We start from the raw sequence: 19,712 nt of genomic DNA, 5'->3' as shown, positions 1-19,712 counted from the left end.
CTACTTTGTCCATACAAACTGTTATTCTTGCTAGTGCTGGAAAGGCACAAGTCTGGTTGCACTGTAGGTGTATTTATTTTCTGGCTGAAATTATGCCCCCGTAATGAAATTCTGAATTTCAGATGTGAAGTTAACACCTCTGCTTTCCCAGCTCTGGCTTACAAACTGCTGTTAGCAAAGAACTCTAGTGCTACAAGAAGACCCAAATGACTGTTGCATGTTCATTGTGCTAGAGACTGTGCACTGTATGCTACTTCTATAGTCTTTCTTGGGTATATATAAGTAGGTATATACCTGTGCATAAAGGATTTGGTTTTTGTTTTATTTTTTTTCTTGAGGCTCTTCCTGAACTCTCCAGCTTTTGAGTTTCAGTCTGCAAAGGACCTGTGACTCACCCATAGCCCCATGAGCAGAGTGGCCTTTACCTGTCCATGTAAGGAATGTGTGACTTGTAACACAGGCAGTGGCTAGGAGGGCATCCGTTCAGCACCTCTTTTTCTTTCCTCTCCTCTTCTGTCCTTTTTTCTCTCTGTTTCCCTCACACCTCTGTGTAACCCCAAAAGCTGGGGCAGAACTGTGGCAGCGGGCATGTGTTCTGTGAACCACATCAGGCCAGCTGTGAGCTAACGAGGTGCATCTCCCCACAGGGAATGCCAGAGCAATGGGCACGTTTACTGCAGACTTCCAACATCACCAAGTCAGAGCAGAAGAAGAACCCCCAAGCGGTGCTGGACGTGTTGGAGTTTTACAACTCCAAGAAGATCTCCAACAGCCAGAAGTACATGAGTTTCACAGGTACATGGTGATGGTCCCATATGGTTGCATTGCCCAACTCCCCATTAGTCATTGCATGTGGGATTTCTTTCGTTTAAACAACAAGCAGATCTGTCTTTTCAAGGAAGATGTCAATGAGATTCTCTGGCTGCTCAAGTGCCCTTCTTCCTTTGAAATGCTGTTCTGTTAATCCTGATGCCCAGCATAGCCACAAAAGAGGAGGTCAGTCAACTGGCTAAATCCCCAAAACATATACTTTTTCTATGCTTGCAGTCAGCATCTGGAAAGCAGATCCCAGACTGCTGGTGCTGGGTTCCCAGTCATGACAATCCCCGGAGTTAACAGGCAGCTAAATTTTGCACCAGTTTCAGTTTGCAGGGTGGGTGTGGATGTGTCTTCATACATGCCTGGGGAGAGGGTCTCTACTCCCTTGTGCCGTGATTGAGAGATATGCCTCAGCTGCCTGGGTGCTTGATAACTGCTTGCTAGATTCCTCTAAAAGTCAAAGCTGCCAAGGTTTTGTGCCTCTTTGTATGGATTGCCTGCCCTCTGAAGGACATCTGCAACCACCACTCCTTTTCCCTTTCAACTGCAACTCCTTCGCTTTCTAGATACTAACCCCTACTTTGGTTCTTTTAAGGGGATAGAACTATGTCACCAGAACTGGTATTAATTAGGAAGGCTCCAAGCAGGGATAAATCTTGCCCATATGTGCCTGGATAGTCAAATGAGAAGCCCACCAGTTGACCCATGTGGTCCTCTTGTGCTACTCCAGGAAGTTTAGGTGACTGAGATGGAACATCTTGCAGGTCTTGAGCTAGTTGCAGTGCCTCTGCTGGTGACTTAGCTCATTGATAATATTTTGTGTGTGTGGATGGAGAACAGTATTCATTCAGGTATTACTCTGGGCAATTCCACTCTCCTGCAGCAGGGATTTGGGACCTGCATTTATTTACCCTCTATTTCTATATCTGCAAGGGATCAGCTTTTTCTGGGGATCTGGACGTAATGCCTTGGTTTGGGAGCAGCCTTTTTTCCTGCCCTTTCCGAAGCGAGCTTGTCCCTTTCTCCTCTCCCCCCTGCTGCTGGGTTTATAACTCATTTATAACAGCATTACTATCTGTCTCTTTCAGATAAATCAGCAGAGGATTACAATTCATCAAATACATTGGTAAGCCTTACAGTCACATTCTGTCTTGAGTTTGGGGATTAAAAAACTTGCAAAAACTAGTTAACTACAGGCAAACTCATAGACTGCTTAGTGTTTAAAATCTGAACTATATATATTTGTATAGTGAATACTTGTACAGGCGTGCTCCTTTCACTATTTTTAAACTGATGGAAAATAAAGTAGGCAGAAGTAGTTTTTTTTAGGGAATTCATGAATTAGTGAATTAATTAATAGAAAGATCTCTGTTTTGATAGAAATTGATCTGTTCTTGTACCTAGAATTTGATAACCACTGGGCTGTCAGATTTTATGTCTCCATAAACATCTGTGATATAACAAAGTTTATTTACTAACCTGCAAGGTCTGATTGACCAAAACTAATGCTGATTAACCAAACTAATCTCTAGCAGAACAGGAAATAAAAGGTTCTCCTCCTCTCCACTTGACCTTTACTCAGTCCTTACCAGGGCAGGTACCACTCCTATTTGCTTTGTTAGGAGACATGATAAGTTTCTGTATGTGCCTGTGAGATGGAAGAAGGAAGACTTTCAGTTTAAGATGGTTCCCTCATCTCTTGTTTTCTCATGGCCATGCCATTATATAGAATTGGCTTGTTCTGCCCCCTTCCAGAGGCACTGTATTTGTATCTGATCATTTGAGACTCTCTGCAAAAAGAAAAGGAAAATGTTTCTGCTGTTGTTCATTATTACATGTGATTGTATGTCAATCCTCAGGAGTTTGAATATCTAAGACAGTTGGATTTTAGAGTAAATCCTGAAAAAAGGAGTAGTCACCAATCTACTGAGATAGCATAGTGTAATGGATTTGGAAGATATTGGGTAACCTTTAATTTTGTGGATATTCAGGAAAATCTCAGTACATAAGTATTTTTCTTCTTGTTTTTAACAAGCTAAGCTTTTGTGTTATGTCAAGTGCACTTCAGCAATTATTTGCTGGGATGGTGGTGACTTCAAGTATTTTAGGATCAGTGAAATACTGTATTGCTTTCCCCCTCTTTCTGAGAACTTTATTTTAATACTTTTCCCCCTACCACTCTTAGAGAACTGATGATGCACAAACAGAATTGGTCTACTGGGTTGAGGACCTCACCAAGTATATTCTGAAATGCTTACAGTGTAATGAATGCCATGAACTTCAGTTTCATGTTTAAAAGGGACTTTGATTTCTAATCACAGTATTGCAAAAAATTCCAGATAATTTTCCAACTACTATAAAACTTAAAAAAAAAAAGGATTGTTCCTATTTTTTCTATAAAATTTTGTTAGAAAGTAATTTTAAGAGATTTGAAAAGATTTTGCCAGATTCTGCTTCCGAAATCTCTCATTACTTAGTTCTCAGTCACAAGGTGATGTTGGCTTGACTTACCAACTTTTAGAGATCTTGAAATCTCCATACTGCTTGGTCAGAGTTTGAAGCAAGTGGAAAAACAAAAGAGAAAATATAAATAGGGACAGATATTTCCAAACCCTGATGTTGTCTCCAGAACTGCTAGATCTGCTGTGTGGGTGTTGGGAAGGCAGAGAGAGTGCCCAGGTGGGTCCTTGGGAAGAGGATTGCTGTTACGCAGGCAGGTGATGAGCTTTGTCTGAACAGTTGTCAGGCAGTGCTGGACTGCACATCCATTCCCCATGAAGCCTCAGGAACTTTGAGCTTTGAATTTTTCAGACACTCTCTGTTAGGTGCTTAATCCAATGTTTGTGATTTTGTTTTTATTTTTGCTATTTGTGTAACCATGTGCAGAATGTGAAAGCTGTCTCTGAGACCCCTGCAGTGCCCTCAGTGTCTGAAGATGAAGATGATGAAGATGATGCAGCTCCACCCCCCGTGATAGCTCCACGACCTGAACACACAAAATCTGTGAGCAGAAATATTTCCTTCAGGCTCCGCTGCTGCAGTCGAGTCTGACTGTGACTCTTCATCCATGCCGCATGGCATGGTGCTGAGCCCTTCTCGGGAGCAGGGGGGGAGGCAGTGGGAGCCATTCTTTCTGACAGAGTACCTTTGTATTATCACCTGCCTAGTTGTGGGGGGAAAAAGGTCCTTGATTAGTGACATTGGTTGCTAACAAAGTAGCTATAGAAATGCATCCCTGACAGCAACAAGAACAATAACAAAATGAATAGAAGTGTTTAAATCTTCATTTGACTTCTGTGTTTTTCTCAACAAAATTAGATATACACCCGCTCTGTGATAGACCCTCTTCCTCCTCCTACCAGAGACGTGGCCACTTCTCCTATTACTTCTCCCTCGGAAAACAGCACAACAGCGCCCGACATGCTGGTCAGGAACACGGAGAAACAAAAGAAAAAGCCAAAAATGTCAGATGAAGAGATACTGGAAAAATTAAGTATGTCCTTGTTCTTTAAAAAAATTAAATTCCAGGTCCTGCTGTGTTGGTTTCTCAAAATCTTAATAAGCTGAAATGTTTTGACATTCCCATTTTGAGGTCCTTTACTGAAGACATTGGCATACAGTCACAACACAAAATTGGGGGCAGATGTAAGAGGGGAGCAAAAATATACGCTGAGCACCTGTGATGCTAACTGAAGTCCCCAGGGAGTTGCGGATCCTCAGGCTCTGCAAAACAAGCCCTGAATAAATAACATCTACTTAACTATGAAATCTGAGATTGTTCCACATCTTGTTATTCTGTAGCTCTGAAGCGCGAATGATTATATTGCAATGTTAGACACAAGGTGTCTAAAGGATGGAGAGAAAATTAATGCATCCCCAGGTTTGCCTTCCACAGTATCATGGTGTAAATGAGTTGGTTATTTTTAAGTTCCTTAACATTGTGTGGGTGCCCAAATTGGTGGTTTTCTTCTGAGAAAAATGTCATCAAGTCTCTCACTTGTGTCCTTGTGTCTTTAACAATTCCTACCTTCAGTGCAAGTGCTCCTCTGCTGCTTGATGTTTTAGGGTTATGCTGTGGCATATCCAATAGCTGAAACAGCTTTCATGCAATTGATTGCTATCCTTAGCCTGGGCCAGTTTTTACTGAGAGTAGAGCATTTCTCAGTCTTTGAACTATTAATCCTGTATTAATTATGTCCATGCCTTGCTTATCAGTTTATATAAACTATGTTAGCACCTCTATGGCCAGGCTGGTCTCCTTGGTTTGAGGGTATACCCCTAAAGGTCAGTATTTTAGGAAGCAAAGTCTAGTAGCTATATGAAGCAAAATTTAATCTGAAGGTATAAGTTAAAAAAAATTAAAATATTAAAATGGTATCTGAGTACCTCATTCTTCTAAATAAAGCCTAAATTGAATTGATGGCATGTTAACTGGAACTGCTCACTGTTGGAAAACTCGCACCTACTGTTTCAGAACAGCAACTTCACTCACTGAATTAGCAGGATATTTGTACCGTTAAGGATTCAAGCCATTTTTGTGAACAGATACGGCAAGCAGCAACTGTGACAGGAAAAAAGTGCTATTCTAATACAAATACACCCGCTTCTGTCATGAAGAGAAATGCAAGTGCTACTCCTAGGATTGTTGGGTAGCAAATGTACCTTCTGACACCTTGCTTGCTCGAGGTGTCAGCTTCTAGATGTGGGCTGGTCAGAAATACATGATGAAGTTTTAATCTTGTTGCAAGCTTGTTTTTCCACTGAGGGCAGTGGAGCTATACTTGTGCAGACAAGCAACCTTTTCACGTTTTGGTTTGACAGAAAACATTTTGGTTGAATAAAATTACTAAAATTGGAAAGCAAAACTATATTTACACATACCAAAGGTGCGCTAAAGACATGCAAAGGTTAAAAGGAAGCTGCTAAATCTCCACCTCTCTGCATTAACGCAGCATTGGTGCAAACACTAAGGAATCCTCACCTGGCTTTTTGGAAGGTTGGAAACATCTCCTCTTTTTACATTTAAGAGCATTAAACAGGGCAAAACTGGTAACTGCCTCTGGTCACCACAGCCGTCTGTCCTGTCCTTGCCTTGGGGAAACATTTGGCTATCTCACAGTCTGAACTTGCAGCCTATGTTTGGCTTTGAGGGAAAGTTTATGAACATTTGTCCAGAAATACTGGTCCTCAGGGCAGACAGCAATACTTCTGTAATTGTACAGTCAGTTTTATATAGCCAGATTTCTCTTCCTGCCCTCCTCTCCATGTTCCCTTCTTCTGCCTCTGTCTTCCCTAAACCCTCTGGGTTTGGCTACTCTCCAGTGGTGTCTGAAAATAGCCTGCTCTTGCTCTGCTTGCTACTGGATTTCTTGGCTTAATGACCACGAGCAGTTTCTTTGCCAATATACATCTCTTAAGGCTCAGCCTGAGACCCTGTGAAAGCAGCACCATATGTTGGCAGCTTGAGTGACTTGCAAACACCAACTCAGACGCAGCTCTGCATCCTTTGATCCTATTAGCCACCCTGGTGCTGTTAGAGAGGAGACTTGCTCCCAGCTGAGCTCCAGATATTATTGGCTGTGATTTCTTCAGCCTAAAAAGGGTGTGTTTCCTGCCTGCTGTAGGAGAGTTATGAATATCAGTTAAAGTTTGCGGCCCCTCACAGCCCTGTGCTGCAGAAGACCAGGCAAAGTGCTTTTCCCTTTGAGGGATGCAGTAATACACTTTCTTCTGGCTGAACAGCCATGTTAGGGGAGAATGAACTGAGATTGTCCCAGGTTGCTTTCCAAAACCAGAGCGATGCTGGTAACTGCTGCTAAAACCTGTGCTGACTATTGGGTTCCTGGAAGAGCAGCTGAGCATTGCCTAGGCCAGGCCAGGGGAGGTTTGGCTCTGAAGGGTCTCTCTACCTTCCCCCCCTGAGTCTTGCAACCCAGTCATTGGGTCAGTCATGGCTATGGCTGTGCCGGTATGAAAACACCATAAATATGTTTTCCTGCTGCAAATTGTCATGGTGTAGGGAAGTCTTTGACTAGTTTTGTAAAAGACTGTTGGCTCCAAGACAATTGAGACCCTGGCCTCCAAATTTAGAGATGTTGCAGTGCAGGGGCATCTTAGATCATCCGATGTGTTGAATCTGGGGGTGACTTAAAGCTGTAGGTTTCCGGCAAATAATTGTATTTCCATGTGTGAGGGCTGTGTACCCCCGTCATGTGCCTAGCAGTGTGCAGACACTGACTAGTAGTGAAGATTAAATGTTCTTAATGTCTGTGTCCCACCATTTCTGAAGGGAAGTTCCTAGAGGGGAATGCTGCAGCTGGTATATGTGTAAATAACTGAGGACTTCCTTGGTGTCTCTCTGTCTCTGGATTTCTGATGTGTGGTTCATGACGCAGAGCCTGCTGTGGCCATGGAACTACTCTTACAGTTGGGTCCTATAGTGTACAAAAAAGTATTTGAAGAAAATCAGCTTTTTTCTTTTTTTTAGGAAGTATCGTGAGTGTGGGTGATCCAAAAAAGAAGTATACGAATTTTGAGAAGATTGGGCAAGGGTTAGTATATGCTTCTTCTCTGCCCTATACCTTTCTTTTCCATATGCTAAGAAGGAATCACTGTAACTAGGCTAAGTTAGTTTGCTGGAAAAGCTGTTAGTGATACTTCGGAAAGTTTATTTTGTTTCGTTGTTTATTTGTTTTCTTCTTTTTGTTTTTAATTTTGGTTGTTTTGCTGAATTCCACATCCCCCCTAGGTCTTCTCCCTTTCCTGGCAAAGTCTCAGGGACTGGGTTTTTGTGTGATTGTGTTTTAATATAAGAAAATACGTCACTAGAAGATCAGGTTGATAAATGCAACTACAAACGGGGAAGGAACTGCAAGACAGTCTTCAAATTACAGATTTGCTTCTGAATCAGCTCTTCTCAAGGCACGTGCTGTGCCCCTCTAAGCAGGATAGGGGGAAAGTAGGGGTTGTAGGAGAGAGGAGTGAGACAAATCAGTGCAAATCACTGGGATCTGCTGTCAGTTCCATGTGCTGAGGCTCAAACTCCCATTTCCCTCACTACAAGTGCTACATTTCTTTACTTCATCTGATCCTATGTGCTCCGTTATCATGTTGGGCATTCTGCAAGCCCAGGTAGTGCAGTCATGCCACTTAAAGTCCACATGCCACTCCCAGTCCTACAAAATGTGCTAAGTTGCTGGTTTAGTAGCAACTGTTTGGATGACCATAGTGACCCTTATTAGGAGCTTTATTCCCCATAAATTCCCTGGTTTCTGCTCCAACAGCAGTCTTGGCTCAGAAATATTTCAGATGATGTTTACCACTGGAATTATTGCATGTAAAAGAATAAGACCGAGAGCACTTCAGAGAGACAAGTGGGAACAGGCATGTGTTAAGCTCTCACTCTTACTATGAGGCACTAATAAGTGTGGATTTTTTCTTTTCTCTGTTTTGTTTAGAGCCTCGGGTACAGTTTACACGGCAATAGATGTAGCTACAGGACAGGAGGTAAGTGCTGCCAGAATACCACAGCAGTGGATTTTGGATTGTGTCCTGAAAGTTCAAGTTGATGCTACAAAATAAAGACTGTCTTTCAGGGATTCATGTCATCTTATTTTTAATGAGGTCTTTATTTACTTACTAATGAGACATGGTTGAGTGGTCTGAGCAGAGAACTGGAAAAAATGACTTCCCAAGTTTTGATTCCTGAATCATTTCATATTTATAAAGATTCTTTCTGTGACCGCAGTGGCCAGAAGCAAATGTTTGGACTGGGTAGTTCCTCAGAAGAAGTTTCTCTCTTCATCCCCAAGATTGTTGCTTATTTCCACGTTAACTCTTTTATATACCCTCTGCTCTTTTGCTTCCTACACTTATACTAGTTGATTTGCATAGAAATAGTTCCTCTCCCACCCATTGCCCACTTGCTTTCTGCCCTATTATTGTGAGACAAGGGATATCTGTCTCTTTTCCCCCCTCACGAATATTGAAAAGTTCCACGCTTATTGACTGCATAATAAACTAATAATGCTGGTTATGCAGCATCTGTGGAAACCCTTATTGCTAGATGCAGGATTTTTTAAAAGATGTAAGTGTATGGATTATTCCAAATATATTTATGGAAGTCTTCAACAATATCTGTCTACTTTGCGTTTGTACAATGTCAGAGTTATCCACCAGTAAATTTCATAAATATGCTTTTTGCTGAAACTTCTTCACCCCCTTTTTCAGTTCCTGAAGAATTGATACTGTCTAATTGCAGCCTCTGAGGAAGGGATGATGTATTTATTTTGAAACAATGACAAATTTTATAGGAGGAACTCCTTTGATGGTTTTCTGCTTTCTTTATGGACCCCCTTTGGCGACTCCCATGTGAAAATTTGAACTCTTATATTACAACAGACTTTTAAATCATTCCCATTACACTAGTGTGATCAGACCCTGGATTTTTAAATCTGCATTTGGGATTGATGTAACCTTGTCATGCTGTTGATCTGTTCCTTTCTGTGAAATCCACTGAACTCAGGAACTCAGAATGGCACACATTTTGGAAACACTGGACGGAAAATCCTTTATTTTACACTATACAGGAACCTTGGGCAGCTTCGAAGCTAAAGAATACTGAAGATTTTCACTGATTATGCCTATGTAGTGTAGCTCCAGCTGATTATTTTGTATCCTAATGTATGTGACAGATAATGAAAATGCCCCCGTATGCACTTGGACTGTGTGTCTGTCTCTGAGCAAGAGTGACGAAGTACAAGAGCCTCTCTGAAGCTCCCTCAGTATTTGACTGGGGTTTCTTTATCTGCATAAAATGCCTTCCCTCACTTCTTCATCTTTCATTCTCCTTTCTGGTCTTGCACAAAGAGCAGTGGGGGGTTTTTGGTTTTGTCTTCTTTAACTAATGTTTGGCAGCCCTCGTGCATACTGTGGAAAACCAGCATGATGTCTGTCTGCTCTTGCCTTTTCATGTATTGGGATTTTTCTATAGTCTCCCCTGCTACACTGTCAAAATGCTAACTGTATCCACCTATATTGGCACTCTTGGTTTGTTTCTTTTAATCCTCATTTTTTTTGAGTTACTGGAGTTACTGGCTCCCATCCATTCACCGAGGCCTCTTTCTCTGGAAGTAGCTGTTCTGTAAAGGCATAATTGCATTTCCTTCCCTTTGCCTAGATATTGTACCAGAGACAGTCGAGTTCATACATCTATGAAGTATTTCTGCCTCCAGCTGTGCTGAGTAGGCTTACTGATTTAAAGGCTTGTCTGAGGGCCAGGTGCTCTCATGAGGTACTGGTAATGTGGAAACTTGAATACAAGAGTTGAAAACATGTTCTAACTTCCCTGCTCTCTGCATATATACATGAAGAGCAAATATCCTGAAGCAGGCAGAAAGCTACTAAACCAAGGGGCTACAACTGACAAATCCATCCCTATTGCCCTTCAGTTATGACTGGAGATACAGCTGACTCCAATTCACTTATTTTCAGTCTTTTATCTAAACACTGGTACTTCTCTCACTCAGGTCTTACTGTGAAAAAAGAAATAGAATTACTACCTTGAAGTACTAAACTTAGGCTGTGTTATTTACCTGCCCTACTGGAGATTTCTAGAAGCAGAAATTTGCAGGAGAGCAGAAAAAAAACACCAAAAACCCCCAGAAACATCCAATTCAAAATAATAAGAATCCTTTGAGAAATAAAAAAGTTTTGACATATTAGTCCATACCAGAATAAGTGGATCTCTTTCCTTGTTACCAAGAAGTTGTAGATGGAGATGGCTGTCTAACTGTGACATGAAGGTCCAATATGAAAATGGTAATTTCCCTTGTCCTTTTTGGCATGAAATATCATCCAGCACGTGTGGAAATGGACTGGCTGCAGGAACTTGCAGAGTTACTAAATGGCTGAGCATCCCATGATGAAAAAGTGTTTTCCTCCTTCACCCAAATGTGGGACTAAATTGACTGGTACTGGCATGTTTCTGGGGGACTCCTGTAATAACACATTACTTGGTGTCTCTTCACTGCAGGTTGCAATCAAACAGATGAATTTGCAGCAGCAACCCAAAAAAGAACTGATTATTAATGAAATCCTTGTGATGAGGGAAAACAAAAACTCCAACATTGTCAACTACTTGGACAGGTATGTCAGCATTTAAAGGGTTCACGATGGGACTCCAGAGAACACTTTCTTGTCGGTGTCCTAAGCGTTCCAGGCTCAGCTTAATGCAAGGTATAGGACAACCTTGCATTGATTAATGCACACATGTGGCTTTGTGGGGATGTGGGTGTCTTGGTTGTCTCTCTCCATAAGTAGGAGAAACAGGAATTTGAATTGGTATTAATGGGGTGTCTAGGCTCACTTTAGAGATGCTAGTAGCAAGGTACTAGCAGTATCCTGTCAGGACTCCATTTTCCAGCTCTCTCCCTTGACAAAATTTGACACAGTAAGCTGTTTCCTTCCTGCTCCTAGAGGAGAAACAGAAGTAGTTTGAATCATGTTATTTGTATTTGTTTTCCTCTTCTTCTTTTTTCCTCTTGCACTGCTGACTGCTGGCAGAGGACAGATTGGTAGTCTTGTCCCTGTGACTGTCCATGGAGGTTTTTGTACAGTACCATAACAACAATGAGGGTGAATGACATGACACATAACATGAGGTTTGGGGACACCTCGATGTGGCCTTTCAGTACTTAAAGGGGGCTTTTAAAAAGGAGGGAGAGTGACTTTTTATGCAGGTAGATCGTGACAGGACAAAGGGGAACAGTTTTAAACTAAAAGAGGGTAGATTCAAATTAGGTATAAGGAAGAAATTCCTTACTGTAAGGGTGGCGAGGCACTGGAACAGGTTGCCCAGAGAAGTTGTGGCTGTCCCATCCCTGGAAGTGTTCAAGGCCAGATTGGATGGGGCTTTGAGCAACTTGGTCTAGCAGAAAATATCCCTGCCTATGGCAGGGGAAGTTGGAACAAGCTGATCTTTAGAGTCCCTTTGAACCCAAACCATTCTGTGATTTTTATGATACTGAAAGCCCAACAGGCAAAGGCATTGCATGGTGACTGCATTTATCATCAACAGAACACTGATGCATTGTGTCAAGTCTATGTCATTCACATTATAAAGATATAGCTAGACCTGTTAGAGCTGCAGTAAGACTTCCAGTCTGGTACACTCAGCATCTGAATGTAGCAGTTCTAATGAACTGCAGGTTTGGCTTATTGTAGGATAAAAAGTGCCTAGATAGATTGAGGTGCAGAATTTAATCTTGGCAGCTGGGGTGTTTTTGAAGATACAATGGAGAGATGTCACCTAGAATCTCTTTTGGAAATCTGAGAGAGTATTTACACACTTGTTTGCTCTGCATGTATATCAACAGCTAATGAGCTTTTTTTTTAATAGATTTCTTTAGCAGGCTTTTAATGTCTGAGCCAAAAAAAGTACTACTTATAAACTGCAACATCAGTAGAATTGCTGAATTTTCATGGTGCTATGTGTCCTATGCATAGCTGTAAAGAACTACTTTGCTGAAAGGACAGGAAGTCTGCTCCTGAAATTTTGTGAAAGAGGTGTGTGTGCAGGGAAGTTATGCTGGGCAGACACCCTTTTCTTACAAAGAACAGAAGAATGTTACCAGTGTACAATGAAACAAGTGGTAAAGAAGAGTTAAGAATTGCATCTAGGCTGAAACTGTTATTTTCTCCTGGCTGATTAGAGGCTTTGTTTCAAGAAAACTGTTTGGGAGGCAGGCGTCACTGTGTATATGCCTTGTCTAGCCAGTGCATCGCTGCTGCAGGATAGCTGCACATCCTGCTGTCTTGTTCAAACTTCCAGCAACAAAAGCTGCTGCTTCTGTCCTCCACTTTCACTAATCTTTTTCAGAGGGATTAGCTTTTGTTGAGTGCTGCACATGGACAGAACAGCAACTGGGATGAACATGGGGGTTCTTGCATCTATTATACTATTTCAGCTTTTCAACTGCAGGATACTGTAGCTGGGGAGCTGTGTCACTTCTGCCTGGCCTAATGTGCCTGTTTGCTTCTCAAGTGCTGAATTAAGCTAATATTTGGACACCACTTGCTGGCTTCTGCCTATTCCTGTCACTGAGGAAGTATGAGGAAGGATGTGCTTACCACTGGGACCTGGTTTCTGTTTTGTAGTTCTGTTACAGTGCCTCCCCTTCTGAGTCCCTAATAGGAGCTGCAAGATAGTCATGGGCATAAACCAGCTCTCTCACTTCTCTTTTGCCTCAGCTCCTGCCCTTATGCAAGTGTTTCCTGTGCTTTGTCCTCTCTTACCTGAACAGCCTACTTGCTTGTGGTTAAGACAGTTTTTCTGCTGCAGTGTAAGTGGCCAGTGTTGCACACAGGTGTGCTGTGGCATTTAACCTAGAGCCATAGCCTAATTCAGCTGTACTTCAGAGCTGAATTTAGAATCGTCTGGTTCTGAAGACAGTGACACTAGTCTTCAGTGCAGACAAGCAGCCACTTGTGCTGAATTACCTGCTGGAGGTGCCAGTTTCTTTCTACTCTGTGAAAGAAGCCCTCAGAGGCTTGCTTCTAAACTTAGGCGTATAAACACAGGCATCAGATGCCCCGTGTTAGGGAAAGCAGACTCCTGCCCTTTGGTTTCTTTCAGAAGAACCCTCCTTAACTTAATAAACCCCATAAATAAGTGGTAGCCACTGTTACCCTCACCCCAACCCCAGACTGAAATAGGGATGGATGGTCAGTGAATAAAGCTGAAGATGTAAGACAGACATGCTACAAGAAAACATTGTTTTCTTTCCAGGCTACCATGATGTTTGCATGTTGGAGGCATGTTAGTGCAAAGATTTGAAATTAATGAACTTGTGCTTCTGGGCAAAACCATGTTTCATAAATTTTATCAGTAAAAAGGGACTAAGACTGACTGGTGCATACTTGTGATATGACGGGCTTGGTACTCCTAGGGTATCTAAGTGGAAGCTGAGGAATACCTTTCAGGATCAGATATTACCTGCTCTTTCAGATGGATGAAGAGAAAGTGTAGATCGTCTCCTTCTTCCTTAAAGACTTTCACCAGGTTTTTTTTACTGCCAGCCTTGTTTTGGAAGGTGACTGTGAGTGACAAGGTGTGACACCGTGCTATGCCTGATGTCACATGCCGAGCAGCATGTAGGTGTACAGACTTCCTGGTGGTGTCTCCAGAACTACTGAGAGAGTGGGTTTGAGTCATGACTACAGTGGGCAGCTCAATGACTAAAACTGGCAAGGGAGTAGAAAGATCCATGAGACGGTACCGCCGAGTCCCCTGAAATGACATTTTTTTGGTGGCAGCTGGCAGGGAACCACCATTAATTCCACCTCTCTGTGTGTTATGTCAAATCCATCAAATTATTGAGTTGCCAGGGTCTTGGCACATGCCCGTGGCTGCTCATGGCACAGCTTTGGTTCACAGTGTGGTTCTTGGCTTGCTCCATCCCTTTTGGCTGCAGAGAGGTACCAGCTTGCTCCCAGCGTGTGGAACCTGAGATTGTCACGCAGAAGTGATGGAGCCCATTTTGCCCCCATCCTTACAATCAAGTAGATTAGGGCTGCAGAGGGTGCTGTTGGCAATGAAGGGAAGTGTTGAGATGTCTGGGGTGGCCAATTTGTTGAGAGAGTGCTGATATAATCTGGAGAGAGCCTGGTTTGGCAGAAGTTAGGAAGAAATAGCAATAGCATAGGGGCAGGAAGGAAGGGTGTGGATGGAGCAGCTTTCAGAGCCCAACAGAAGGTAAATGACCCACAGAGATAGCAGGAGTGCTTCGGAAAGTAGTTCTGCTGCTCCTCTCTCACTCAGATGGGCTTCTTTCAGGTGGTGCTGCTTTTTCTGGGGTCTGTAATGCCAGGGAAAAAAATTGCAGTGCATTAGCTTCTGTTCCATAGTGGAGTTGGAGACCTGTCTGCTCTGGGAGCATAGCCCTTCGCCCTTGGGCATTGTATCCTGAAAGAAACTCCAGATTGTACCTCCCTACATAGTCTTCAGCATCACCAAACCAAGATACTCTCTTTGTCTCTGATATTAAAAGCTCTCCATAACTGTAACAGTGCTGTCATCCAGGTGTAGCTCAGACCACAATTATTTTTTGGAGGATTTTTTCATCAGCTTAGGTGTTGTCAGTGTGTCCTTTGGTGGTCAAGCCCACCGCTTGCTCACTCCGGTGCTGTCTCACTCACCTCTGTCTTTTACTTTCCGTGCCAAGTTGGGCTTAACTTATTTCTCCTTCAGTGTTGCTTTCTACCTAATTGTTCCCTAGAACCTATCCAGGTTTTTACATTTGGCTCCTAGCAAATTCACTCTTCAGTAAGATCAGGTTTTTTAGGGCAAAGCAAATGTATCCTTGATGAACTCTAATGCCAGCTAAAGCTTTTAATTAGATTCTCTGCCCTCTTACTTGACTCATCTGTCCACTCACTTGAAAAATGAGAGGATAGGCTGAGAAGGTCTGTTTTCAAACTGATGATTCCTTCCTTCAGGAATGTGTCATCCTGATGTATCTGTCATGGAAGTTTGTGTTGATGTTCTTCCAGATGAGCCCAAAAAGGCAGAAATGGTTAGTGGTTTGGGTTTGGGCTTTTTGTCTTCAGAACTGATGTTTCATCCACTTCTCCTTTTCTTCTGAAATTTTTAGACAAAATCACAAACTAGTTTGGTAGCACTAAAAAGATTGACGTGATTTTCAAATGCATAATGCTTAAAAAAGAAGTGTTCTTTCATGGTTGTTTGTGGGCAGCCATCCTTTGTGTCACCCAGGATTGTCTCTGTGCCTAGGCAAAGCAGGCAGTTGCTTAGGACAGCAGGATGCCACGAGTAATGAAGCAGCCCCCAGCCACCTCTTCCAGTGCAAGAGCCCTCAAAAGCCATGCTGTGTGCCAAATGTCCGGGCTGCATGTTTGGACCCCATCCTTGACTACGAGCTCTTATCTTTCTCTCCCAGCAGCAGCAGGAGTTGTAAGGTCAGGTCTCCATTTAAGTCTGTGTCCTTTCCATGGCAGAAAAATTCAGCCTTGCTTTTATGGACAGGAAGCTTGTAGCCAGCTCTCCCATTACATCTCTCCTCAACTTCTGCACTCACCCTTTGCTCTGGTCATTCAGATTGTGATTGGATCCTCCCATGTACAGAAAGTACCACAAACACCTGGTTCCCCCAATACTGTTAAATGTGACTCCTGGTTTCTCTGCACTTGGAGGACAGCTTTGAAACCGTGTGCATTCTGGCCAAGTAAATGGTGACATGCTCATACGTGCTGATTTTTAAAATCTAGTTTTGGTTCTTCAGTTACCTTGTAGGAGAAGAGCTCTGGGTGGTCATGGAGTATTTGGCAGGAGGCTCCCTAACAGATGTTGTGACAGAGACCTGCATGGACGAGGGACAAATCGCAGCTGTGTGCCGGGAGGTAAAGCAAGACTCGCACTTGGAGGGAGCTGTGGTTGGGAATGGGACACAGGCTTTGTATGATCTGTCACTAACTCCATGGGAATAGCTGTCTCCAGCTTCTGTAAGGCAACAGTCGTTCTTTCAGAGGATGGATTTCACCTGCAAGGTTGCAACTTACGATTCTAATGCAAGCCTTATGTTTCACCCTAGAGGGAGGACTAGAGTGGGAAATGGGGTTGGAATCCTCCTGATTACGTCTGTTCTTCAGGTCTTTAGGGACTAACTTGTCTTCCTAGGACCTGCTGATCCCAGTGGGGTATCTCTGTAGTCCTGCACATACCGAATATATGAAAGGTCCTAAGACACGACGCCCTTACTACTGAAAATGCATGTTGTTTGAGTCCTTTAGTTGTCTAATTGTGACTGGTGAATAATTTCATGCACAGTAAAAATATCTCAAATATTTTTTTTTCAGTGTCTCCAAGCTCTGGAATTCCTACATTCAAACCAAGTTATTCACAGAGACATCAAGAGTGACAACATCCTGCTGGGAATGGATGGCTCTGTCAAACTAAGTATGCAGGGAACATTACTGATGATGACTTGAGTTATCAATCTGGGCCAGTTATCTGGTCTGGGCCAGGCATTTTAGGGAGATGGGTGTTTGAGTGGTGATGAACAGGCTGTAGAAATGCTCCTGGAGATATTTTTGTGGCATTGGTTTTAATGTAGATTGGCAAGCATGAATCCTTGTGAACTGATACCAGACTTGAAGTGAGGCTTGAATTTCATTTAGTTTTGGGCCATCTGTTTATGTTAACTAAAATAACTATTTTTATGCTACTCCAGTCTAGAAAGCTGGATTGGAAGGTGTAGTGCCAGAAGTCTTTATTTGTGAACAGTCTCTTCAGTCTGGAAAATACTACAGGTACTTGGGGCTCAGAGAAGTGGAGGAGAATTGAAAACCATGTAACTTGAAATAATTTAATTTTACAATGTCAACCCAGACTGGACTTTAAATGTTGTTTCCTCCATGTGGTATCACCAACAACCTTGAGGCTGTTCTGCCCCCTGGCTACTAAGGTAGCTGTTGTGCTTGTCTCTGCCCATGCAGAGAGAAGTCTGGAAACTAGTCAGTTATCATCTTCACCTATAGCTTTAAGAGAATTGTGCTCCTTTTCTCTTCCTCTCTGTTCTGTTGGCTAGCACCCAGCAGGCATAAATAAATCTATTTTTGTAGGCAGTGGCAGCAGATATGACTCAAAATTCACACAGTGCAGATATGCTGAGTAAAAAGGTGGGGGGTTTTTTGCACATAATTGCTTTTAGACTAAAGCTGCACTTTGATACAGTCAGGTCTATGGAGTGTTAGCGATGAATAGCTGATGGGGGACCAAAGTGCTCTGTTCTTATGGAATAACTTTTTTGAGCATACTATACAGGTACCAGACTGTAGTTTAAAGTTAAAGAAGTCCCTGTGGATATGATGCAGTAACCTTCTGGATCTGAGCTGCTTACTGGCTCTGCTGGAAATTTGCCCTGTTTATGAACCATATGTCCTTTCCTGGTATTTACCCTTGATGAAAACTCAGCTAGGAATCAGTTTAATTTTCATCATTCTGCCTAAAATTAGACCTGTGATGCTGTAGGAGGTCACGTTGGTCAGCGCATCTTGCTGTGTTGATTCTGCTGGGCTCACAAGAACAGAATGAGTTTTTTCTTTTGGTAAGTCAAATACAAATAAGATACAGGACCCAGCAATCTTTGTGTGAAGGCTCTCCCTCTTTGTCTCTATTCAAAGAAAATAATCAATATAAATTTAGGTACTTTAAATTTATTCTAAACACTCATTGCTCTGTAAAGCAAATACTGTTTGAAGGATGATATATCTACTGGGGAACTAATATCTCTTGGACTGAAAATACCATCAAAGAATACAGTGTGTGGGTTGGGAAGTGTATCTATATCAGACCGTGCATTAAATTCTATTTTCACATACCCAGAGATGGTCTTTAGACCATATATGACACTGTGTATTACAGCTGCAGGATGCTGCAACACAGTTGAGTGTCTCAATATCTGTACATGGGTATTTACCGATCCCTATCTTTCACACAGTCGAGTCAGCAGCTCTATAATGCTCATGGCCTCAGAGAGTCAGGTTTAGAAACTTAGCTCTAAACACCGTGCTCTGCGTTAGCCACAAAACCACCCCTCCTTTCACAGCAGCAACACCCCAGACAGCACAGCAAGGTAAAGTGTACTGCAGCTCTGATATCTCTAAGGGTTGTTTTCGGAGAAGTTTGCTGATTTGTCTGTCTGTTTCTTTCCCCTCCACCCCATTTTAATTTTCCAGCTGACTTCGGCTTCTGTGCTCAAATCACTCCTGAGCAGAGCAAGCGCAGCACCATGGTGGGGACCCCCTACTGGATGGCACCTGAAGTGGTGACGCGGAAGGCGTATGGGCCCAAAGTGGATATCTGGTCGCTGGGGATAATGGCCATCGAGATGATTGAAGGAGAGCCCCCCTACCTCAATGAGAACCCCCTGAGAGTAAGCAAGTACCTTTTGTCATCAGGTCTTCACTAAGCCTGCTGCTCATGTGACTCCTCTGGTGTGATTTCAACACCTGCAGCCCCATCTAATTCAAACTATTCTATGATTCTGTGGTCTGCTTAGATGTCATGGTGAGAAGACTGAGATAGTTAAAGCCATAGTTTGCTCTGGATAGCAGAGGTGTGTGTTCTTCCTGCACAGACCCTTTGGTCAGCTCTGATGAGTTAGATCATGCACACTTATAATTTCCCACTTTCTGGAGATGCTGACAGAGGCAGAAAGAGTACTGGATGGTGCCAAAGCAGTGATGTCTTGAAACCTTGTACCCTGTGAGTGTGAAAGAATTCTCCTTGAGTTAGGTCAGGCTGGATGAGGCTTTAAGCAGCCTGGGCTAGTGGAAGGGTGGTTGGAACTCTATGATCTTTCCAACCCAAACCATTTTATATTTCTATGATTCTATTCTATAAACGGAGCTTTTTCTTACTGAAAGATTGTTAAGCCTTTAGACAGGGCTTAAGCGTCCTGATGTCTTTCCCTTGTTTAATTTTTAACAAAAGGAGGGATGCTGTCAGTGTATAGGGGCATCACTGCTCTTAGTATAAGCCAGGTTTGTGGCTTCTCCCTCAGCTACACAGGTTGGAGGAATCTCGAAAAATTCTGTCCTACTTTTTTCTCCATCTGGAAGTGATTTTTGGGAGAGAAGAGCAGCAGCAAAGAAGAGTGTAAGGAATGAAATGGTTTTGAGTTAAAGTAACAGTACTTAGCCTGGGAATTGGTATAAGTTGAGTTAAATGAGGCAATCAGACTGCTCCCATGGGATGTGTTGAGTGATGTGCTCAAAAGGCCTGCATATTAACAAGTCTCTGGCAGATGTCTGTTTCCTTTGAAAATTCATCCAGGAAGTTTCTCACATGAAATCCTGCAATGGGTGAATTCTGA

General features: G+C 42.7%; 1 protein-coding gene across 8 annotated transcripts in view; it reads left to right on the top strand.

The window, feature by feature from the left end:
• PAK1 (p21 (RAC1) activated kinase 1) overlaps positions 1-19,712 on the top strand; it is an 89,202-nt gene that overhangs the window by 62,245 nt on the left and 7,245 nt on the right. For all 8 annotated transcript variants that reach the window (XM_064644855.1, XM_064644859.1, XM_064644852.1 and 5 more), the window contains 10 exons: positions 648-795; positions 1,908-1,945; positions 3,706-3,822; positions 4,138-4,312; positions 7,307-7,370; positions 8,277-8,325; positions 10,853-10,965; positions 16,119-16,236; positions 16,693-16,792; positions 18,574-18,770. In XM_064644855.1, the coding sequence (XP_064500925.1) occupies positions 648-795; positions 1,908-1,945; positions 3,706-3,822; positions 4,138-4,312; positions 7,307-7,370; positions 8,277-8,325; positions 10,853-10,965; positions 16,119-16,236; positions 16,693-16,792; positions 18,574-18,770 (1,119 nt within the window). The remainder of the gene's footprint in view (positions 1-647; positions 796-1,907; positions 1,946-3,705; positions 3,823-4,137; positions 4,313-7,306; positions 7,371-8,276; positions 8,326-10,852; positions 10,966-16,118; positions 16,237-16,692; positions 16,793-18,573; positions 18,771-19,712) is intronic.

This window comes from Pseudopipra pipra, chromosome 2, assembly GCF_036250125.1.
Source record: "Pseudopipra pipra isolate bDixPip1 chromosome 2, bDixPip1.hap1, whole genome shotgun sequence".
In the NCBI taxonomy this organism is placed as follows: domain Eukaryota; kingdom Metazoa; phylum Chordata; class Aves; order Passeriformes; family Pipridae; genus Pseudopipra; species Pseudopipra pipra.
Note: the sequence above shows the minus strand (reverse complement) of the source record. Positions and strands in the feature narration are given on the sequence as shown.